Raw genomic sequence first — 25498 nt, 5'->3', positions numbered from 1 at the left:
CCAGGTTAGAACACGTTTGCAAAGTTTTAAAAGTACGATACTTTGACCAAACTGAAGGTCCTCCGAGGCCAATCAGTTCTGCAGGAACCTCAGCACTCTCCCACCCGGTTTGGGAGCTTTGGTACTTCCCCATGGTACTAAATGGAACCCCAGTTTGCTCTAGGACATAATAGAAAATAGGATTTTAATTACCTACCGGTAAATCCTTTCTTGTGGTCCATGGAGGATACTGGGCGCCCGCCCGGTGCTTCGTTTTTCCTGCACTGTTACTTATATTGCTGGTTCAGCTGTTGCTGTTTAAAGTTGGGTTGGCATAGATTTCCTCTGGTTTGTGTGTGCTGGTTCGGAATCTCACCACGATCCTCATCTATCCTTCTCTCAAAGTATGTCCGTCTCCTCGGGCACAGTTTCCTAGACTGAGTGTGGTAGGAGGGACATAGAGGGAGGAGCCAGCCCACACTATCAAATTCTTAAAGTGTCCATGGCTCCTAGTGGACCAGTCTATACCCCATGGTACCAAATGGAACCCCAGTATCCTCTACGGACTATGAGAAACGGATTTACCGGTAGGTAATTAAAATCCTTTTTTTTGGTCTCGGGAACCATTCAGGACATAGTTTAATGGTAAATGCTGTTGGCAGCTAGAATTCTGCAGAAAACTATGCTATTTTTTTTTTTTTTACTGAATAAAAATTACAAGCTACAGATATCACAACTGCAGCTACAAAGTTGGCAAAATATGAGACAAAAATAAATCTGCATGTATGTAGTACAAAAAATAATTTTATTACAATATTAAATGCATTTGAGCCACAGTTTCTGCAACATAGGATCATTGGATGAGGACTACAAAATTGCTTCAAATCATCTCATTAAGGCATAGCTCCTCCCACGTCATTAGAGAAGTGGGCGAATCAATGAAGGATGCCTGCTTTCCTGAGAGAACACCTAGAAACTCAGGTTCCTTTTGGACATTCCAGTAGAGTAGGCAAATATGATCATACATAGAGGGACCAAGGATATTATATAAGAGTATTACCTACACTCGTCTCCTGTTTACTGCTTTACACAGCTGAGGGGTTCAGTAAAAAGAGGCACATGCCACATCTACATGGATTTTGGGATTTTGAATTTTTGCTGCAATCAAGTAGCTTCTGCCATCTACTCCACTAAATACTAACATAGTGGTATGTGCCTATTTCTCACAAGCAGCAAAATAAAAATCCTTGGTATTATATATTAAATACATAACTAGCTGAAAAAGGGCAACAGTAATTTTGTGGCATGTGCCTCTTTTCCACTGAGCGCCTCAATTATCAGTGTGGCCACACTGCTAACTGAATATAAATATTGAAAAAGAAAAAACAAAAACACAACATACTGTAAACACAAGATACTGAAATTAGGCAAGTAAACAAAAAAAAAAAACATTTCAAATTTTTCCTGAATGTGTATCTCTATCGATTACACAATAAACCTATTTCAGATCTGGGAACTTATTTGACAAGTATGAAATGCTGATCATATATATGTTATAGTCCACTTTTCAAATTCTTGGTTTGGTATCTCACTTCCCATATGTGGCCTGTCACAGTGTATTTGTGCAAGAGATATAAAACACATCACATCTGACAATGAGAGAAGACAAATAATTTAAATGAAAAATGAAATAACACTAGCAAAAAACTGTAGCCCTAACTTGCCCATTAGCAGCTTCTGGCACAGAACTTGTATATGTTATGAAATATTATTTAAACCAGCGTAACAGTTCTCTCCTTACACCTAGTTCTCTTCAGCTGATATTTTGTACATATCAGCTTATTCAGGAAATACGTTGTGGAGGCTGAAATTTACTACAATACTCTGTTGTCAACCCCCAGCATTATATACAGGCCCCTCATACACCGTTAGCCACATGGCACAGCACTCTCAATGCAGAGGGTGCAGGATGAAGGTAAATTATATAATAAATATTCATGCTGACATAGTAAAGATTTTTAGTCAGCATGAAACCTAAATTCTCTGTACAAAATATTCTTCCAAATATCTGACAGAGGATATCACCATCACTGCTCGTCTGCTCGGTCCTGGAAGAATTCATCAAAATTCTGCGATATATCCTCTTCATTTTCCTGTAACACACATTTATTTAGTCTTTTTAATATGTTGGTAAACTTTGTGTAAATCTGCAGTGGTATACAGCACAGTCAGCGGCAAGTGCACAACATAACATGTGAATGGCTGTACATAAAATGTGCATTACATTAAAAGTAGGAAATCAATGGGTAATGTTAACTTTATCCACATTGTTTATGTTTGGGTTTTTAAATCCCATGAAGTCACCTTTGGTTCTTTGAATTCCAGGTCTTCCCCATACTGGATGGAAAAATCTATATGTTGGAGCACAATGTTTATACATTCTTCATCGGAGCGGTCAAAAGGCAAGAAGCGGACTATGCTGTAATCATCAATCTAAGCACCAAACAGAAACATGAGACAATGAGGAATTATGATATAGAAATTATGGATAAGCTACATGGGAAATGTTAGTCTTCATCAAGAGAGACTAATTGCTATACACTGTTCTCCTATATTGGACAGCCTTATTCTCGTGTGTGGTAAACGAATTTGACACTCAATGCCCACAGTCCGCATGGTCTAAAAGTCGACATTTGACAGGTCAACACTGACATACAGTAGTGGCCTCATGTTGACAGGAGGTGAGCATTGACCATACTGTCCAATCCTTCTTGCAGTCTAATGCCCGATTCTCACTATGCGACAGGGGCTAGGTCGGCATTGCAAGCACATAATGACTGTGCTTGAGATACTGACTATGTGCGATTTTGGCTAAGTGTCAATTTTGACTATCTTTTCTATGAGATAGTCAAAATTGACTTGCCCGCACAGTCTTTCTAGTCTTGCGATGCCGACCGCGCATCGGCATCGAATCGGGATCGCAAGGTGACTTTCACCTTGCGATCTGCACTAACTTTTCTTACAATTTTGACTATATAGTCAAAATCGCAAGAAAATATCTCACCATGTGTACACACCATAACCCTAATGATGGGAAAAGCTGAGCAGATGGTTAGCGTAATCTTGCCATCTGGAACTCGTTGTGGAAATGGTTTGCTGGGACTAAGAGGTTATGCTCTGTTAGGTCCTGGCAGTCAGATTGCTAGTTTGTTTGTGTGGATACTAAGGGATCATACGTCATATCTGTCAGACCGACAGACATTTTATCTGGCAGGCTCCAACATTGCCAATATCACAGACATACACTGAGATCTCTAACAGAGTATTGGCCGTGTTATTGAACACGTGAAGGAACATGAGAAATGTTAATCGGTCAGCTGCGGTAGGGCACACACTGCCTGATGCAGCCAACCCAACACTTGGAAGATTTTGCGTCAGATGGACATGCTGGACTATCCGGCATGCCCAACCTATTGATCTTTTCAGGTCGGTCGGACGCATACATGGTGCAATTATCTGGGTGACCCACAGTAATTGGCCGGATAGGCCAGACAATTGTAGCATGTATGCCCACCATTAGACAGATCTCCTATGGATGATGTTATACTATTGATTACCCACTTATGCCAGCTGGAAAAATCAAACTTTGGGTAGAAGTCATGGGCCATATTCAATTAGCAGTGATAACGGACTTTTCACGTGAAAAGTCCGGTTTTCGGGTGAAAAACCGGACTTTTCACGTGAAATGCAATTACAGCCTATTCAATTATCCTGGAAAATTTATCGGTGATCATGTTTTCACTAATTTCACTTCACCTTCTCTGAAGCAGGTGAAAAGTTGGGAAAAGTCACTATTTTAAGGTAAAAATGTTTGGATATGGTACAGAACTCCTGGGACACCCCCCTTTATGACTAATTAGGCACGTTGAAGTTTTTAATTATTTTTAATTGGCCAATAATGACATGTCATTTTTGGGGTGAAAAAGTAAAAAGTGATGGAAATTGGGGTTCAAGGTATGGGACAGGTATATTGGGGTGCTTTATGAGTGGGACAGGTGTTTTTTAGGCTTGCAGATGGCAGAGTATCGGTCTGTTTCCACTTTTTTTTAAAGTACCCTAAAATGACCCAAATATATACTTATACCCATTTTCATGTACCCCAAATTTAATGAGAGCATTTATTTTGCTCAAAAAAACTTGCTTTCTATAATTTTTTTGCATTAAAAAAAAATGCATATAACCGCCATTTCACACAATTTAAGTCCCCCAAAACTCTCTAATGTGATCTCTAACACACTTCTCTTCTGTTTTCCTATGTTAGTTTAGCATTTTTTGGGGTACAGGCTGATTTCCCCATTTTCACCTGCACTTTTCACTGCAAGAATTTTCACGTGAAACCCGTTCAGAATTGAATAGGTCGAAAAATGGAGCGTTTTCGCGGCAATTTTCGGCCGATTGCCGCAAAAAATTTCCGGGCGAAAAATTGAAAAACGGAGCAATTTCGCGGCAATTTTCGGCCGATTGCCGCGAAAAATTTTCGGGCGAAAAATTGCCGCGAATTTGCGGATAATTGAATACCCCACATAGAGTGGACCTCTAGCAAGCAAATTTTCCCACTGTGGAGTTTGTTACCTGGAAGTTTGAGACCGGAAAATATGGGCAGTAGCTGAAGACTGACATTGAGTTCTATGGATGTGTACTTGTCACAAGCTGCCATCAGCAATCGTACTTGTGGACTCTGAGGAATGGCTGGGGATTTAGATGTAATGGTCGTATGTTGGTGCAGTTTGGTTAATAGCCTTGTATGTCAGTAAAAGTATTTTGTATTTAATACGGTAGAATACCGGTAACCAATGGAGGGACTGACAGAGCAGATCTGCAGACGATGAACGTCTAGCAAGGAAGATTAGCCTATGTTTGGGAAGACCGGGATAAATAAAACAATACTTCAACAACTCACCAATCCACTAATGGCTTTGGTCAACTTCTTGAACTTTTTACTTCTTAGCCTGCTGGATGAGTCCTCCATCATAGAATACATATCCGGGTCTAAAAACCTACCAGAATGAAAAGAAAAAATGTTTTAAAGGTTATCATGCACACGTTAGAACACAATGTGGCTCTAACTACCCGAATACTATGGTTTATGTTCTAGATATAATTAATATTTTTGGGGGATATTCTGGATTGTCCATTAAATGGGATAAATCCTGTATCCTCCCTTTCAGGGGTTTATGTCCTGCTGACCTAGTCGGGACTTTGCCACTTCGCTGGGTGGACTCAGTGTTGGGGAAATTCCCATTTACTGGTACAGGCAGGATTAATCTTATTAAAATGGTTGCGTTACCTAAATTACTTTATATTTTCCAACATTCCCCTGTTTATTTACCTCGGCATATATTTGATAAAATTGATGGTCTTTTGTCCTCGCTGGTTTGGTCTCATCGCAGAACTAGGATCAAATTGGATACTTTAACGAGGTCCCAAGACTCAGGTGGTCTTGCTCTTCCTAAAATAAGATTTTACTTACCGATAAATCTATTTCTCGGAGTCCGTAGTGGATGCTGGGGTTCCTGAAAGGACCATGGGGAATAGCGGCTCCGCAGGAGACAGGGCACAAAAAGTAAAGCTTTTCCGATCAGGTGGTGTGCACTGGCTCCTCCCCCTATGACCCTCCTCCAGACTCCAGTTAGGTACTGTGCCCGGACGAGCGTACACAATAAGGGAGGATTTTGAATCCCGGGTAAGACTCATACCAGCCACACCAATCACACCGTACAACTTGTGATCTAAACCCAGTTAACAGTATGATAACAGCGGAGCCTCTGAAAGATGGCTTCCTTTAACAATAACCCGAATTAGTTAACAATAACTATGTACAACTTATGCAGATAATCCGCACTTGGGATGGGCGCCCAGCATCCACTACGGACTCCGAGAAATAGATTTATCGGTAAGTAAAATCTTATTTTCTCTATCGTCCTAGTGGATGCTGGGGTTCCTGAAAGGACCATGGGGATTATACCAAAGCTCCCAAACGGGCGGGAGAGTGCGGATGACTCTGCAGCACCGAATGAGAGAACTCCAGGTCCTCCTTAGCCAGAGTATCAAATTTGTAAAATTTTACAAACGTGTTCTCCCCTGACCACGTAGCTGCTCGGCAAAGTTGTAATGCCGAGACCCCTCGGGCAGCCGCCCAAGATGAGCCCACCTTCCTTGTGGAGTGGGCCTTTACAGATTTAGGCTGTGGCAAGCCTGCCACAGAATGTGCAAGTTGGATTGTGCTACAGATCCAACGAGCAATCGTCTGCTTAGACGCAGGAGCACCCATCTTGTTGGGTGCATACAATATAAACAACGAGTCAGATTTTCTGACTCCAGCTGTCCTTGCAATATATATTTTTAATGCTCTGACAACGTCCAGTAACTTGGAGTCCTCCAAGTCACTTGTAGCCGCAGGCACTACAATAGGCTGGTTCAGATGAAATGCTGACACCACCTTAGGGAGAAAATGCGGACGAGTTCGCAGTTCTGCCCTGTCCGAATGGAAAATCAGATATGGGCTTTTGTAAGATAAAGCTGCCAATTCTGACACTCTCCTGGCAGAAGCCAGGGCTAGAAGCATGGTCACTTTCCATGTGAGATATTTCAAATCCACCTTTTTTAGTGGTTCAAACCAATGAGATTTTAGGAAGTCCAAAACCACATTTAGATCCCACGGTGCCACTGGAGGCACCACAGGAGGCTGTATATGCAGCACTCCCTTAACAAAGGTCTGGACTTCAGGGACTGAAGCCAATTCTTTTTGAAAGAAAATCGACAGGGCCGAAATTTGAACCTTAATAGATCCCAATTTGAGACCCATTGACAATCCTGATTGCAGGAAATGTAGGAATCGACCCAGTTGAAATTCCTCCGTCGGAGCACTCCGATCTTCGCACCACGCAACATATTTTCGCCAAATTCGGTGATAATGTTGCACGGTTACTTCCTTCCTTGCTTTAATCAAAGTAGGAATGACTTCTTCCGGCATGCCTCTTTCCTTTAGGATCCGGCGTTCAACCGCCATGCCGTCAAACGCAGCCGCGGTAAGTCTTGAAACAGACAGGGACCCTGCTGAAGCAAGTCCCTCCTTAGAGGTAGAGGCCACGGATCTTCCGTGATCATCTCTTGAAGTTCCGGGTACCAAGTCCTCCTTGGCCAATCCGGAACCACTAGTATCGTTCTTACGCCTCTTTGCCGTATAATTCTCAATACTTTTGGTATGAGAGGCAGAGGAGGAAACACATACACCGACTGGTACACCCAAGGCGTTACCAGCGCGTCCACAGCTATTGCCTGCGGATCTCTTGACCTGGCGCAATACCTGTCCAGTTTTTTGTTGAGGCGAGACGCCATCATGTCCACCATTGGTCTTTCCCAACGGGTTACCAGCATGTGGAAGACTTCTGGATGAAGTCCCCACTCTCCCGGGTGAAGATCGTGTCTGCTGAGGAAGTCTGCTTCCCAGTTGTCCACTCCCGGGATGAACACTGCTGACAGTGCTATCACATGATTCTCTGCCCAGCGAAGAATCCTTGCAGCTTCTGCCATTGCCCTCCTGCTTCTTGTGCCGCCCTGTCTGTTCACATGGGCGACTGCCGTGATGTTGTCCGACTGGATCAATACCGGTTTTCCCTGAAGCAGAGGTTCTGCCTGGTTTAGAGCATTGTATATTGCTCTTAGTTCCAGAATGTTTATGTGAAGAGACGTTTCCAGGCTCGTCCATACTCCCTGGAAGTTTCTTCCTTGTGTGACTGCTCCCCAGCCTCTCAGGCTGGCGTCCGTGGTCACCAGGATCCAATCCTGTATGCCGAATCTGCGGCCCTCCAATAGATGAGCACTCTGCAACCACCACAGAAGAGACACCCTTGTCCTTGGAGACAGGGTTATCCGTAGGTGCATCTGAAGATGCGACCCTGACCATTTGTCCAACAGATCCCTTTGGAAAATTCTTGCGTGGAATCTGCCGAATGGAATCGCTTCGTAAGAAGCCACCATTTTTCCCAGGACTCTTGTGCATTGATGTACAGACACCTTTCCTGGTTTTAGGAGGTTCCTGACAAGCTCGGATAACTCCTTGGCTTTTTCCTCCGGGAGAAAAACCTTTTTCTGAACCGTGTCCAGAATCATCCCTAGGAACAGCAGACGAGTTGTCGGCATTAACTGGGATTTTGGAATATTCAGAATCCACCCGTGCTGTTTTAGCACTTCTTGAGACAGTGCTAATCCCATCTCTAGCTGTTCTCTGGACCTCGCCCTTATTAGGAGATCGTCCAAGTATGGGATAATTAATACGCCTTTTCTTCGAAGAAGAATCATCATCTCGGCCATTACCTTTGTAAAGATCCGAGGTGCCGTGGACAATCCGAACGGCAGCGTCTGAAACTGATAGTGACAGTTTTGTACAACGAACCTGAGGTACCCCTGGTGTGAGGGGTAAATTGGAACGTGGAGATACGCATCCTTGATGTCCAAGGATACCATAAAGTTCCCCTCTTCCAGGTTCGCTATCACTGCTCTGAGTGACTCCATTTTGAACTTGAACTTCTTTATGTACAGGTTCAAGGACTTCAGATTTAGAATAGGCCTTACCGAGCCATCCGGCTTCGGTACCACAAAAAGAGTGGAATAATACCCCTTCCCTTGTTGCAGAAGAGGTACCTTGACTATCACCTGCTGAGAGTACAGCTTGTGAATGGCTTCCAACACCGTCTCCCTTTCGGAGGGGGACGTTGGTAAAGCAGACCTCAGGAAACGGCGAGGTGGATCTGTCTCTAATTCCAACCTGTATCCCTGAGATATTATCTGCAGGATCCAGGGATCTACTTGCGAGTGAGCCCACTGCGCGCTGTAATTTTTGAGACGACCGCCCACCGTCCCCGAGTCCGCTTGAGAAGCCCCAGCGTCATGCTGAGGCTTTTGTAGAAGCCGGGGAGGGCTTCTGATCCTGGGAAGGAGCTGCGTGTTGCTGTCTCTTCCCTCGACCTTTGCCTCGTGGCAAATATGAATAGCCCTTTGCTCTCTTATTTTTAAAGGAACGAAAGGGCTGCGGTTGAAAAGTCGGTGCCTTTTTCTGTTGGGGAGTGACTTGAGGTAGAAAGGTGGATTTCCCGGCTGTAGCCGTGGCCACCAAAGCTGATAGACCGACTCCAAATAACTCCTCCCCCTTATACGGCAAAACTTCCATATGCCGTTTTGAATCCGCATCGCCTGTCCACTGTCGCGTCCATAAAGCTCTTCTGGCCGAAATGGACATAGCACTTACCCGTGATGCCAGTGTGCATATATCCCTCTGTGCATCACGCATATAAAGAAATGCATCCTTTATTTGTTCTAACGACAGTAGAATATTGTCCCTGTCCAGGGTATCAATATTTTCAATCAGGGATTCTGACCAAACTACCCCCGCACTGCCCATCCAGGCAGTTGCTACAGCTGGTCGTAGTATAACACCTGCATGTGTGTATATACTTTTTTGGATATTTTCCATCCTCCTATCTGATGGATCTTTAAGTGCGGCCGTCTCAGGAGAGGGTAACGCCACTTGTTTAGATAAGCGTGTTAGCGCCTTGTCCACCCTAGGAGGTGTTTCCCAGCGCTCCCTAACCTCTGGCGGGAAAGGGTATAATGCCAATAATTTCTTTGAAATTATCAGCTTTTTATCAGGGGCAACCCACGCTTCATTACACACGTCATTTAGTTCTTCTGATTCAGGAAAAACTATAGGTAGTTTTTTCATACCCCACATAATACCCTGTTTAGTGGTACCTGTAGTATCAGCTAAATGTAACGCCTCCTTCATTGCCAAAATCATATAACGTGTGGCCCTTCTGGAAAATACGGTTGATTCGTCGCCGTCACCACTGGAGTCATCGCCTGTGTCTGGGTCTGTGTCGACCGACTGAGGCAAAGGGCGTTTCACAGCCCCTGACGGTGTTTGAGTCGCCTGGACAGGCACTAATTGATTGTCCGGCCGTCTCATGTCGTCAAACGACTGCTTTAGCGTGTTGACACTATCCCGTAGTTCCATAAATAAAGGCATCCATTCTGGTGTCGACCCCCTAGGAGGTGACATCCCCATATTTGGCAATTGCTCCGCCTCCACACCAATATCGTCCTCATACATGTCGACACACACGTACCGACACACAGCAGACACACAGGGAATGCTCCTAATGAAGACAGGACCCACTAGCCCTTTGGGGAGACAGAGGGAGAGTTTGCCAGCACACACCAAAAGCGCTATATATATATCAGGGATAGCCTTATAATAAGTGCTCCCCTATAGCTGCTTTGTTATATAAAAATATCGCCATAAATTTGCCCCCCCTCTCTGTTTTACCCTGTTTCTGTAGTGCAGTGCAGGGGAGAGACCTGGGAGCCGTCCTGACCAGCGGAGCTGTGAGAGGAAATGGCGCCGTGTGCTGAGGAGATAGGCCCCGCCCCTTTTCCGGCGGGCTCGTCTCCCGCTATTTTGAGAAATCAGGCAGGGGTTAAATATCTCCATATAGCCTCTAGGGCTATATGTGAGGTATTTTTAGCCTTTATAGGTACTCATTTTGCCTCCCAGGGCGCCCCCCTCCCAGCGCCCTGCACCCTCAGTGACTGCCGTGTGAAGTGTGCTGAGAGGAAAATGGCGCACAGCTGCAGTGCTGTGCGCTACCTTTAGAAGACTGCAGGAGTCTTCAGCCGCCGATTCTGGACCTCTTCTGTCTTCAGCATCTGCAAGGGGGCCGGCGGCGCGGCTCCGGTGACCATCCAGGCTGTACCTGTGATCGTCCCTCTGGAGCTTGATGTCCAGTAGCCAAGAAGCCAATCCATCCTGCACGCAGGTGAGTTGACTCCTTCTCCCCTCAGTCCCTCGCTGCAGTGATCCTGTTGCCAGCAGGAATCACTGTAACATAAAAAACCTAGCTAAACTTTCTCTAAGCAGCTCTTTAGGAGAGCCACCTAGATTGCACCCTTCTCGGCCGGGCACAAAAATCTAACTGGAGTCTGGAGGAGGGTCATAGGGGGAGGAGCCAGTGCACACCACCTGATCGGAAAAGCTTTACTTTTTGTGCCCTGTCTCCTGCGGAGCCGCTATTCCCCATGGTCCTTTCAGGAACCCCAGCATCCACTAGGACGATAGAGAAATTTAGGTTATACATTATATGGCGGCTCAATTGTCTCATTTGATACCGTGGGTTAAGGATGTTAATGAAAATACGTTGATGTCCCAGTGTCACGTCTAGCAAAGTTTGAGGATCCGGCAGCTGAGATTTGCCCGAGGAGGTAGCAGGCTGTGAATGAACCAGATGAGGGGGCTGGATATAGTTCCTTCGCATGGGACACGGAGCAATGAAGAACGTAGGCGGGGTTTGAGAGTCAATGGAAAGTATTTATTATGTACAGGGCTGAGGTAGAGGACCGAGGCTGGAGCACGATGGTTAAAGACGTGGCAGGGGGGGGGAAGAACTGTGGACTGCAATTTGAAAGACGAGACTGTAGATGAACTGTGGATGGTGGTGGAAGACGTGGCTGGAGACAAGGACTGTGGTTTGTTAAACGAGGCTGAAGATAATAATCTGCAGGCTGTGGTCGGTGGTACAAAGGCGTGGCTGGTGAAGGAGATCTGTGGAGTGTGGCTTGAAAGACGAGGCAGAAGACCCGGGGCCGACTGTGCCCAAACAGTCTTACTGGACCAGGTTTTCCAGGAGCACTTCCACAGGCAGTAACAGGCTAGAAACGGCAGGGCTGCAGCAGCAACAGAGAACCGACCAAGCAGGATCAGGAGGAACCAGAATACAGCAGGAATCCTGGAAGCACAGGCTAAAGCACCTACAACAGGGTTGTAACTTGAAGCACTGGCATCCCTGTCCTAAACCAGCCCCCTTTTATAGGGAGAGCTTCCCCTGGATTGGCTGGAAGAAACAGGAACTATGCTTAAAACTTGGTCTCCAACATGGCGGCGCCCAGTAATGCAGACCTTTTTGCAAAGCCACAATGCTCACTGCCCCTGGTCTCCTAGCAACGGCTCAGCAAGAGCGACCCGCTGTAGCGGCATTGCGCCGCCACGAGCGGACCCCTCACCCGCCGCTACTGCTGCCCACGGATCCGGTGCAGCAGCCCACCTTCGCCACTGCCCGCACATCGCCAAGGAAGCCAGCCCCGCGGCCCCAGCGTACCGGTAAGACTCCAGACGCTGACACCCAGCTGTTGACCCATGAGAGGACTAGTCTCACTCCCCTACAATTGTTATTGAGCGATAATTGTACTGTTCTTGGTATGCCGCTTATCAAACAGGCTATTATGATTTGGAGACGGGTTCATCGGTTATTGCAGGGAGAGGGATGGGTTCCTGATACACCTCTGACGCATACTTGTGCCTTCTGTGAACTTTACAAATGGGGACGGTATGGGGATGCTGGGGTATACACTCCATTGGCCAGATATACTTGTCGGATACTTTAAAAACCTTTGAACAGTTGTGCACGGATTTTAATCTGCCTATATCATACTTTTATCGTTACCTTCAGCTTCGGCACGAGTGCAAACCACTCCTGTGAAATCACTTTTGGCATCCACAGGACAGTCTAGAGCCATTTCGGTACTTTACTCAACTCTGCTCAAAGACCATCACTCTGCTGCACTTCCTGATCTTCGTTCCAAATGGGAATCTGATCTAGGTCCACTCTCAACAGATATTTGGGAGGGTGCTTTGGGTGCCTCTCGCACTGCTACCGCCTCTCCACGTTTTCAACAAATACTTTTATTTATCCTCCACTGTGTCTATCTCGCCCCTAGTCGACTGTTTAAGATGGGAGGGAGAACAGACTCAAATGCCCAAAATGTGATTCGATAGATGGCACCTTTTGGCACTTGCTATGATTTTGTCCCATGGCGAGTGCCTTTTGGCAAGCCGTGATTGGGATTATAATTTCTACAGGTATCCCCGTCAAATATTCTTACCTCTTCGGTTTGTGTCCTCGCAGTAATTGATGAGGAAATAATAGATGTGAATTTTAGACGTTATGTTCTTCATTTATGTGCTCTCGCTAAAGTTTTGATAGCAAGATCTTGGATGGCACCTCTGGGCCCTAATGTTAATGCATGGATACCCCCCTGGTGAATTAGGTGGTGTCCCATGAAAAGTTTATATACATATCTAGAAAAACTCCTGATAAGTTTTATAAAATCTGGGACAGATGGCTTTCTTCTCCATATAGTCAGGGCCTTTCTTCATCTACAGTCTAGCTCGGTTTAGTATAAATGTTAAATATATTGCATGTCGTTGCTCCTAGTTTAGCAGGGTATCTGTAATACCACATGTATCGTCATAGCAGTTTGTTTATTTATTTATATGTATGTTCACCGTCTTATTTTGGTATACTTTTCCCGTTGTATGTCCACTATTTTATACCACTGATTGCTTTATACTGTGTAATGTACAGAAAGACACCACACCAAGGACTTTTATTTATACTTTTTTCCCCCTTTTCATTATTTTCTTGTTCGTTTATGCATGCAGGATACAATTGCCACATTCTTTTGTTACAAAGCATTTGTTTTAGTTTGTCTAACTGCATCAAAATCAAATAAAAACGGCTGAATGAAAAAAATAAAAAGAACACAATGTGGCAGACTGAATTAGCTGTGGGGTGTTTCATGTGGTGAAGTGCCCGTAGATATTCAATTATAGGTGACCAACCTGCGAGCAGCCCCAAGGCAGCAGTAAACACTGGTTTCTGCTCGCAGGTCCCTAATTTAATAATGCTGGGCATTTTACCTGGGAAGAGATATCGTGCAACACATCCTGAAGCTAACTGTATATGCTCCAATAAATGATACGAATTTGCAGCTCACCTTTCAATTTCTTTTTTAGCTTTCTTGCTCAGTAAATCCATCTTGGTCATGATGTTGCACTGCGGTATCTCTAAAGAAACCATGGCACTCAGGGCAGCCATGACACCAGAGACAAACTGAAGAAGAAACAGACACATTATTTAAAGAGCATCAGGACGGCTTAGGCCGTAGGCTTGTGGGCCATTACTTCAAAGGACATTATTCAAAGGATAACTACAAGTTTAAAAATAATTTCGACGTTATTAGATATATTGGTCATATCTTCAACTGATATTGATTGTGAAGTGACTCCTCCTCCTTCTTCCTTTTCTTCAACAGGTAATTCCATCTTCTACACTCCTGCAGAACATTGCACTTAAATAACTGCTGGTAATTCCATCTTCTACACTCCTGCAGAACATTGCACTCAACTAACTGCTGGAAATTCCATCTTCTACACTCCTGCAGAACATTGCACTCAAATAACTGCTGGTAATTCCATCTTCTACACTCCTGCGGAACATTGCACTCAAATAACTGCTGGTGAATATATACTTGTCTAGGTTTATTGTAAATGAGTGCTGCAGATTATCACTACTGATTGCACTGAAATAGTAAATAGCAAATTGGGTGTTAAGAATTATAGCATTACTATAGGCATAAGGCATCTGCTTTTATATTAGATTGCTTATGCACATGATGGGTTGCTATTGATAAATTGGAATGTTATCTCCTGAGTATAGGCATGAGGGCATGACTGTGATAAATCTCAGTTGGTTGGTTTGTTTGGTTGTTTTCTTAAAACTGTTTTATTACTAGTCATTGCTGGGGGAGGGGTCATTGGAGTTTGGGTGTAATCAGTGTATTCACATGCTTGGTCCATTACTTAAAGAGCATCAGGACGGCTTAGGCCGTAGGCTTGTGGGTCATTACTTCAAAGGACATTATTCAAAGGATAACTACAAGTTTAAAAATAATTTCAACGTTACACCGACGTTATTACGAAGGAAAACAGAAGGACAACAATCTATCCACAATCTGGACCACTAAAGGACAACTTTCAAACAAATGTGAGTCCAGTTCCTCTACACCTCAAACTACTCCAGCCCGAGTAACCCATACTTATAACTTAAATCTCTGTTAGGAACGCTGCTAGACCTTTCCACTTCATCTGTAACTACTCAAATTTATGTCTATAGCTTACCAAAACCATCTGAATTCTCACCTGTACCAATGCTATCTGTCTTTTTACACTATGAAAAGACATCCCCAAACTGCTCACTACAGCTCTCTCTAATGCAAACTCATGTATGTTTTTTGATGTAATGATTGGCTTGTAATTGGCATTGCATGTGTGGGGAAGTTGCACAGTGAAAATAAGATTTTACTCACCGGTAAATCTATTTCTCGTAGTCCGTAGTGGATGCTGGGAACTCCGTAAGGACCATGGGGAATAGCGGCTCCGCAGGAGACTGGGCACAACTAAAAGAAAGCTTTTAGACTACCTGGTGTGCACTGGCTTCTCCCACTATGACCCTCCTCCAAGCCTCAGTTAGGATACTGTGCCCGGAAGAGCTGACACAATAAGGAAGGATATGGAATCCCGGGTAAGACTCATACCAGCCACACCAATCACACCGTATAACTCGTGATAATATACCCAGTTAACAGTATGAACACAACAGAGCCTCTCAAAAGATGGCTCAACAATAACCCTTGTAGTTAACAATAACTATATACAAGTACTGCAGACAGTCCGCACTTGGGACGGGCGCCCAGCATCCACTACGGACTACGAGAAATAGATTTACCGGTGAGTAATAATAAGAATTTACTTACCGATAATTCTATTTCTCGTAGTCCGTAGTGGATGCTGGGGACTCCGTAAGGACCATGGGGAATAGCGGCTCCGCAGGAGACTGGGCACAAAAGTAAAGCTTTAGAACTACCTGGTGTGCACTGGCTCCCCCCCCCCCCATGACCCGCCTCCAAGCCTCAGTTAGGATACTGTGCCCGGACGAGCGTACACAATAAGGAAGGATTTTGAATCCCGGGTAAGACTCATACCAGCCACACCAATCACACCGTACAACTCGTGATCTAAACCCAGTTAACAGCATGATAACAGAGGAGCCTCTAGAAAAGATGGCTCACTACAGCAATAACCCGATTTTTTGGTAACAATAACTATGTACCAGTATTGCAGACAATCCGCACTTGGGATGGGCGCCCAGCATCCACTACGGACTACGAGAAATAGAATTATCGGTAAGTAAATTCTTATTTTCTCTAACGTCCTAAGTGGATGCTGGGGACTCAGTCAGGACCATGGGGATTATACCAAAGCTCCCAAACGGGCGGGAGAGTGCGGATGACTCTGCAGCACCGAATGAGAGAACTCCAGGTCCTCCTCAGCCAGGGTATCAATTTTGTAGAATTTTACAAACGTATTTGCTCCTGACCAAGTAGCTGCTCGGCAAAGTTGTAAAGCCGAGACACCTCAGGCAGCCGCCCAAGATGAGCCCATCTTCCTTGTGGAGTGGGCATTTACAGATTTTTGGCTGTGGCAGGCCTGCCACAGAATGTGCAAGCTGAATTGTACTATAAATCCAACGAGCAATAGTCTGCTTAGAAGCAGGAGCACCCAGCTTGTTGGGTGCATACAGGATAAACAGCGAGTCAGATTTTCTGACTCCAGCCGTCCTGGAAACATATTTTCAGGGCCCTGACAACGTCTAGCAACTTGGAGTCCTCCAAGTCCCTAGTAGCCGCAGGCACCACAATAGGTTGGTTCAGGTGAAACGCTGAAACCACCTTAGGGAGAAACTGAGGACGAGTCCTCAATTCCGCCCTGTCCGAATGGAAAATCAGATAAGGGCTTTTACAGGATAAAGCCGCCAATTCTGACACGCGCCTGGCCCAGGCCAGGGCCAACAGCATGACCACTTTCCATGTGAGATATTTTAACTCCACAGATTTAAGTGGTTCAAACCAATGTGACTTTTGGAACCCAAAAACTACATTGAGATCCCAAGGTGCCACTGGAGGCACAAAAGGAGGCTGTATATGCAGTACCCCTTTTTACAACGTCTGAACTTCAGGGACTGAAGCTAGTTCTTTTTGGAAGAAAATTGACAGGGCCAAAATTTGAACCTTAATGGACCCCAATTTCAGGCCCATAGACACTCCTGTTTGCAGGAAATGTACGAATCGACCCAGTTGAATTTCCTCCGTCGGGCCTTACTGGCCTCGCACCACGCAACATATTTTCGCCAAATGCGGTGATAATGTTTTGCGGTTACATCCTTCCTGGCTTTGATCAGGATAGGGATGACTTCATCCGGAATGCCTTTTTTCCTTCAGGATCCGGCGTTCAACCGCCATGCCGTCAAACGCAGCCGCGGTAAGTCTTGGAACAGACAGGGTCCTTGCTGGAGCAGGTCCCTTCTTAGAGGTAGAGGCCACGGATCCTCCGTGAGCATCTCTTGAAGTTCCGGTTACCAAGTCCTTCTTGGCCAATCCGGAGCCACGAATATAGTGCTTACTCCTCTCCATCTTATCAATCTCAGTACCTTGGGTATGAGAGGCAGATGAGGGAACACATACACTGACTGGTACACCCACGATGTTACCAGAGCGTCTACAGCTATTGCCTGAGGGTCCCTTGACCTGGCGCAATACCTGTCGAGTTTTTCCCAACGGTTTATAATCATGTGGAAGACTTCTGGGTGAAGTCCCCACTCTCCCGGGTGGAGGTCGTGTCTGCTGAGGAAGTCTGCTTCCCAGTTGTCCACTCCCGGAATTGCTGACAGTGCTATCACATGATTTTCCGCCCAGCGAAGAATCCTTGCAGCTTCTGCCATTGCCCTCCTGCTTCTTGTGCCACCCTGTCTGTTTACGTGGGTGACTGCCGTGATGTTGTCCGACTGGATCAACACCGGCTGACCTTGAAGCAGAGGTCTTGCTAAGCTTAGAGCATTGTAAATGGCCCTTAGCTTCAGGATATTTATGTGAAGTGATGTCTCCAGGCTTGACCATAAGCCCTGGAAATTCCTTCCCTGTGTGACTGCTCCCCAGCCTCGCAGGCTGGCATCCGTGGTCACCAGGACCCAGTCCTGAATGCCGAATCTGCGGCCCTCTAGAAGATGAGCACTCTGCAACCAACACAGGAGGGACACCCTTGTTCTTGGTGACAGGGTTATCCGCTGATGCATCTGAAGATGCGACCCGGACCATTTGTCCAGCAGGTCCCACTGGAAAGTTCTTGCGTGGAATCTGCCGAATGGGATTGCTTCGTAGGAAGCCACCATTTTACCCAGAACCCTTGTGCATTGATGCACTGAGACTTGGCTCGGTTTTAGGAGGTTCCTGACTAGCTCGGATAACTCCCTGGCTTTCTCCTCCGGGAGAAACACCTTTTTCTGGACTGTGTCCAGGATCATCCCTAGGAACAGAAGACGAGTCGTCGGAACCAGCTGCGATTTTGGAATATTGAGAATCCAATCGTGCTGCCGCAACACTACCTGAGATAGTGCTACACCGACCTCCAACTGTTCCCTGGATCTTACCCTTATCAGGGAATCGTCCAAGTAAGGGATAACTAAAATTCCCTTCCTTCGAAGGAATATCATAATTTCGGCCATTACCTTGGTAAAGACTCGGGGTGCCGTGGACCATCCATACGGCAGCGTCTGAACTGATAGTGACAGTTCTGTACCATAAACCTGAGGTACCCTTGGTGAGAAGGGTAAATTTGGACATGAAGGTAAGCATCCTTGATGTCCCGAGACATCATGTAGTCCCCTTCTTCCAGGTTCGCAATCACTGCTCTGAGTGACTCAATCTTGAATTTGAACCTCTGTATGTAAGTGTTCAAAGATTTTAGATTTAGAATCGGTCTCACCGAGCCGTCCGGCTTCGGTACCACAACAGTGTGGAATAATACCCCGTTCCCTGTTGCAGGAGGGGTACCTTGATTATCACCTGCTGGGAATACAGCTTGTGAATGGCTTCCAAAACTGTCTCCCTGTCAGAAGGAGACATCGGTAAAGCCGACTTTAGGAAACGGCGAGGGGGAGACGTCTCGAATTCCAATTTGTACCCCTGAGATATCACCTGAAGGATCCAGGGGTCTACTTGCGAGTGAGCCCACTGCGCGCTGAAATTCATTGAGACGGGCCCCCCACCGTGCCTGATTCTGCTTGTAAAGCCCCAGCGTCATACTGAGGGCTTGGCAGAGGCGGGAGAGGGTTTCTGTTCCTGGGAACTGGCTGATTTCTGCAGCCTTTTTCCTCTCCCTCTGTCACGGGGCAGAAATGAGGAACCTTTTGCCCGCTTGTCCACGAAAAGACTGCGCCTGATAATACGGCGTCTTCTCATGTTGAGAGGCGACCTGGGGTACAAACGTGGATTTCCCAGCTGTTGCCGTGGCCACCAGGTCTGAAAGACCGACCCCAAATAACTCCTCCCCTTAATAAGGCAATACTTCCAAATGCCGTTTGAAATCCGCATCACCTGACCACTGTCGTGTCCATAACCCTCTACTGGTAGAAATGGACAACGCACTTAGACTTGATGCCAGTCGGCAAATATTCCGCTGTGCATCACGCATATATAGAAATGCATCTTTTAAATGCTCTATAGGCAAAAATATACTGTCCCTATCTAGGGTATCAATATTTTCAGTCAGGGAATCCGAGGCGATTGCTGGTCGCAGTATAACACCAGTATGTGTGTAAATACATTTTAGGATATCCTCCTGCTTTCTATCAGCAGGATCCTTAAGGGCGGCCATCTCAGGAGAGGGTAGAGCCCTTACAAGCGTGTGAGCGCTTTATCCACCCTAGGGGGTGTTTCCCAACGCACCCTAACCTCTGGCGGGAAAGGATATAATGCCAATAACATTTTAGAAATTATCAGTTGTTATCGGGGGAAACCCACGCATCATCACACACCTCATTTAATTTCTCAGATTCAGGAAAACTACAGGTAGTTTTTCCTCACCGAACATAATACCCCTTTTTGGTGGTACTCGTATTATCAGAAATGTGCAAAACATTTTTCATTGCCTCAATCATGTAACGTGTGGCCCTACTGGAAGTCACATTTGTCTCTTCACCGTCGACACTGGAGTCAGTATCCGTGTCGGCGTCTATATCTGCCATCTGAGGTAACGGGCGCTTTAGAGCCCCTGACGGCCTATGAGACGTCTGGACAGGCACAAGCTGAGTAGCCGGCTGTCTCATGTCAACCACTGTCTTTTATACAGAGCTGACACTGTCACGTAATTCCTTCCAACAGTTCATCCACTCAGGTGTCGACCCCCTAGGGGGTGACATCACTATTACAGGCAATCTGCTCCGTCTCCACATCATTTTTCTCCTCATACATGTCGACACAAACGTACCGACATACAGCACACACACAGGGAATGCTCTGATAGAGGACAGGACCCCACTAGCCCTTTGGGGAGACAGAGGGAGAGTTTGCCAGCACACACCAGAGCGCTATATATATACAGGGATAACCTTATATAAGTGTTTTTCCCCTTATAGCTGCTGTATCTTTAATACTGCGCGTAATTAGTGCCCCCCCTCTCTTTTTTAACCCTTTCTGTACTGCAGGGGAGAGCCAGGGAGCTTCCCTCCAACGGAGCTGTGAGGGAAAATGGCGCCAGTGTGCTGAGGAGATAAGGCCGCCGATAAGGGGGCGGAGCCTATCTCCCGTTTTTCTATGTATTCTGGCAGGGGTTAAATGCATCCATATAGCCCAGGAGCTATATGCGATGCATTTTTTGCCATCCAAGGTGTTTTTATTGCGTCTCACGGCGCCCCCCCCAGCGCCCTGCACCCTCAGTGACCGGAGTGTGAAGTGTGCTGAGAGCAATGGCGCACAGCTGCAGTGCTGTGCGCTACCTTGTTTTAGACAGGACGTCTTCTGCCGCCGATTTTCCGGACCTCTTCTGTCTTCTGGCTCTGTAAGGGGGCCGGCGGCGCGGCTCTGGGACCCATCCATGGCTGGGCCTGTGATCGTCCCTCTGGAGCTAATGTCCAGTAGCCTAAGAAGCCCAATCCACTCTGCACGCAGGTGAGTTCGCTTCTTCTCCCCTTAGTCCCTCGATGCAGTGAGCCTGTTGCCAGCAGGTCTCACTGAAAATAAAAAACCTAAAACTAAACTTTTCACTAAGCAGCTCAGGAGAGCCACCTAGTGTGCACCCTTCTCGTTCGGGCACAAAAATCTAACTGAGGCTTGGAGGAGGGTCATGGGGGGGGGGGGAGCCAGTGCACACCAGGTAGTTCTAAAGCTTTACTTTTGTGCCCAGTCTCCTGCGGAGCCGCTATTCCCCATGGTCCTTACGGAGTCCCCAGCATCCACTTAGGACGTTAGAGAAAATAAGATTTTATTCACCGGTAAATCTATTTATCGTAGTCCGTAGTGGATGCTGGGAACTCCGTAAGGACCATGGGGAATAGCGGCTCCGCAGGAGACAGGGCACAACTAAAAGAAAGCTTTTAGACTACCTGGTGTGCACTGGCTCCTCCCACTATGACCCTCCTCCAAGCCTCAGTTAGAATACTGTGCCCGGAAGAGCTGACACAATAAGGAAGGATATGGAATCCCGGGTAAGACTCATACCAGCCACACCAATCACACCGTATAACTTGTGATACTATACCCAGTTAACAGTATGAAATATAACTGAGCCTCTCAACAGATGGCTCAACAATAACCCTTAGTTAGGCAATAACTACATACAAGTATTGCAGACAATCCGCACTTGGGACGGGCGCCCAGCATCCACTACGGACTACGAGAAATAGATTTACCGGTGAGTAAAATCTTATTTTCTCTGACGTCCTAGTGGATGCTGGTAACTCCGTAAGGACCATGGGGATTATACCAAAGCTCCCAAACGGGCGGGAGAGTGCGGATGACTCTGCAGCACCGAATGAGAGAACTCAAGGTCCTCCTCAGCCAGGGTATCAAATTTGTAGAATTTTGCAAACTTGTTTGCCCCTGACCAAGTTGCAGCTCGGCAAAGTTATAAAGCCGAGACCCCTCGGGCAGCCGCCCAAGATGAGCCCACTTTCCTCGTGGAATGGGCTTTTACTGATTTAGGATGCGGCAATCCAGCCGCAGAATGCTCCAGCTGAATAGTGCTACAAATTCAGCGAGCAATAGTCTGCTTAGAAGCAGGAGCACCTATTTTGTTGGGTGCCTACAGGATAAAAAGCGAGTCAGTTTTCCTGACTCCAGCCGTCCTGGAACTATAAACTTTTAAGGCCCTGACTACGTCCAGTAACTTGGAATCTTCCAAGTCCCTAGTAGCCGCAGGCACTACAATAGGTTGGTTTAAGTGAAAAGCTGATACCACCTTAGGGAGAAACTGGGGACGAGTCCTCAATTCTGCCCTATCCATATGGAAAATCAGATAAGGGCTTTTACATGACAAAGCCGCCAATTCTGACACACGCCTGGCCGAAGCCAAGGCCAATAACATGACCACTTTCCACGTGAGATATTTCAAATCCACAGTTTTAAGTGGCTCAAACCAATGTGATTTTAGGAAAGTCAACACCATGTTGAGATCCCAAGGTGCCACAGGAGGCACAAAAATAAGATTTTACTTACCGATAAATCTATTTCTCGTAGTCCGTAGTGGATGCTGGGACTCTGTCAGGACCATGGGGATTAGCGGCTCCGCAGGAGACAGGGCACAAAAATAAAAGCTTTAGGACTAGGTGGTGTGCACTGGCTCCTCACCCTATGACCCTCCTCCAAGCCTCAGTTAGGATACTGTGCCCGGATGAGCGTACACAATAAGGAAGGATTTTGAATCCCGGGTAAGACTCATACCAGCCACACCAATCACACCGTACAACTTGTGATCTGAACCCAGTTAACAGTATGACAAACGTAGGAGCCTCTGAACAGACGGCTCACAACAATAACAACCCGATTTTTTTGTAACAATAACTATGTACAAGTATTGCAGACAATCCGCACTTGGGATGGGCGCCCAGCATCCACTACGGACTACGAGAAATAGATTTATCGGTAAGTAAAATCTTATTTTCTCTGACGTCCTAGTGGATGCTGGGACTCCGTCAGGACCATGGGGATTATACCAAAGCTCCCAAACGGGCGGGAGAGTGCGGATGACTCTGCAGCACCGAATGAGAGAACTCCAGGTCCTCTTTAGCCAGGGTATCAAATTTGTAGAATTTTACAAACGTGTTCTCCCCCGACCACGTAGCTGCTCGGCAGAGTTGTAATGCCGAGACCCCTCGGGCAGCCGCCCAAGATGAGCCCACCTTCCTTGTGGAATGGGCCTTGATAGATTTAGGCTGTGGCAGGCCTGTTACAGAATGTGCAAGTTGAATTGTGCTACAAATCCAACGAGCAATCGTCTGCTTAGAAGCAGGAGCACCCAGCTTGTTGGGTGCATACAGTATAAACAGCGAGTCAGATTTTCTGACTCCAGCCGTCCTTGAAATATATATTTTCAATGCCCTGACAACGTCCAGCAACTTGGAATCCTCCAAATCGCTAGTAGCCGCAGGCACCACAATAGGCTGGTTCAGGTGAAACGCTGAAACCACCTTAGGCAGAAACTGAGGACGCGTCCGCAGTTCTGCCCTGTCCGAATGGAAAATCAGATATGGGATTTATACGATAAAGCCGCCAATTCTGACACTCTCCTGGCTGAAGCCAGGGCCAGTAGCATGGTTACTTTCCATGTAAGATATTTCAAATCCACCGATTTGAGTGGCTCAAACCAATGGGATTTGAGAAAATCCAAAACTACATTAAGATCCCACGGAGCCACTGGGGGCACAACCGGGGGCTGTATATGTAGTACTCCTTTTACAAAAGTCTGGACTTCAGGAACTGAAGCCAATTCTTTCTGGAAGAAAATCGACAGGGCCGAAATTTGAACCTTAATGGACCCTAATTTGAGGCCCATAGACAATCCTGTTTGCAGGAAATGTAGGAATCGACCCAGTTGAAATTCCTCCGTCAGGGCCTTCCTGGCCTCACACCACGCAACATATTTTCTCCAAATGCGGTGATAATGTTGTGCAGTCACCTCCTTCCTGGCTTTTACCAGGGTAGGGATGACCTCTTCCGGAATGCCTTTTTCCCTTCAGGATCCGGCGTTCAACCGCCATGCCGTCAAACGCAGCCGCGGTAAGTCTTGGAATAGACACAGTCCCTGCTGAAGCAGGTCCCGTCTTAGAGGTAGAGGCCACGGATCTTCCGTGAGCATCTCCTGAAGTTCCGGGTACCAAGTTCTTCTTGGCCAATCCGGAGCCACGAGTATCGTTCTTACTCCCCTGTGCCGTATAATTCTCAGTACTTTTGGTATGAGAGGCAGAGGAGGAAACACATACACTGACTGGAACACCCACGGTGTTACCAGAGCGTCCACAGCTATTGCCTGAGGGTCTCTTGACCTGGCGCAATACCTGTCCAGTTTTTTGTTGAGGCGGGACGCCATCATATCCACCTTTTGGTTTTTCCCAACGGTTCACAATCATGTGGAAGACTTCTGGATGAAGTCCCCACTCTCCCGGGTGTAGATCGTGTCTGCTGAGGAAGTCCGCTTCCCAGTTGTCCACTCCCGGAATGAACACTGCTGACAGTGCTATCACATGATCTTCCGCCCAGCGAAGAATCCTTGCAGCTTCTGCCATTGCCCTCCTGCTTCTTGTGCCGCCCTGTCTGTTTACGTGGGCGACTGCCGTGATGTTGTCCGACTGGATCAACACCGGCTGACCCTGAAGCAGGGGTTTTGCCAGGCTTAGAGCATTGTAAATCGCTCTTAGCTCCAGTATATTTATGTGAAGAGACATCTCCAGGCTTGACCACACTCCCTGGAAGTTTCTTCCCTGTGTGACCGCTCCCCAGCCTCTCAGACTGGCATCCGTGGTCACCAGGACCCAGTCCTGTATGCCGAATCTGCGGCCCTCTAACAGATGAGCACTCTGCAACCACCACAGAAGAGACACCCTTGTCCGTGGAGACAAAGTTATCCGCTGATGCATCTGCAGATGCGATACGGACCATTTGTCCAGCAGATCCCACTGAAAAGTTCGTGCGTGGAATCTGCCGAATGGAATCGCTTCGTAAGAAGCCACCATTTTTCCCAGGACTCTTGTGCATTGATGCACAGACACTTTTCCTGGTTTTAGGAGGTTCCTGACAAGTTCGGATAACTCCCTGGCTTTCTCCTCCGGAAGAAACACCTTTTTCTGAACCGTGTCCAGAATCATTCCCAGGAACAGCAGACCTGTCGTCGGGGTCAATTGAGATTTTGGAAAATTCAGAATCCACCCGTGCTGTTGCAGCACTATTTGGGTTAGTGCTACTACGTCCCCCAGCTGTTCTCTGGACCTTGCCCTTATCAGGAGATCGTCCAAGTAAGGGATAATTAATACGCCTTTTCTTTGCAGAAGAAACATCATTTCGGCCATTACCTTGGTAAAGACCCGAGGTGCCGTGGACAATCCAAACGGCAGCGTCTGAAACTGATAATGACAGTTTTGCACCACGAACCTGAGGTACCCTTGATGTGAAGGGCAAATTGGGACATGCAGGTAAGCATCCTTGATGTCCAGGGACACCATAAAGTCCCCTTCTTCCAGATTCG

General features: G+C 46.6%; 1 protein-coding gene across 1 annotated transcript in view; it reads right to left on the bottom strand.

The window, feature by feature from the left end:
- Window positions 1-765: 765 nt before the first annotated feature.
- GPN3 (GPN-loop GTPase 3) overlaps window positions 766-25498 on the bottom strand; it is a 73395-nt gene continuing 48662 nt past the window's right edge. Inside the window, exons 5-8 of the mRNA XM_063964408.1 lie at window positions 13867-13982; window positions 4940-5036; window positions 2344-2472; window positions 766-2132 (exon numbers count right to left, since the gene is read on the bottom strand). Of these exons, the coding sequence (XP_063820478.1) occupies window positions 2067-2132; window positions 2344-2472; window positions 4940-5036; window positions 13867-13982 (408 nt within the window). The 3' untranslated portion in view covers window positions 766-2066. The remainder of the gene's footprint in view (window positions 2133-2343; window positions 2473-4939; window positions 5037-13866; window positions 13983-25498) is intronic.

The sequence above is a fragment of the Pseudophryne corroboree genome, chromosome 1, assembly GCF_028390025.1.
Source record: "Pseudophryne corroboree isolate aPseCor3 chromosome 1, aPseCor3.hap2, whole genome shotgun sequence".
Classification (NCBI taxonomy): domain Eukaryota; kingdom Metazoa; phylum Chordata; class Amphibia; order Anura; family Myobatrachidae; genus Pseudophryne; species Pseudophryne corroboree.
Note: the sequence above shows the minus strand (reverse complement) of the source record. Positions and strands in the feature narration are given on the sequence as shown.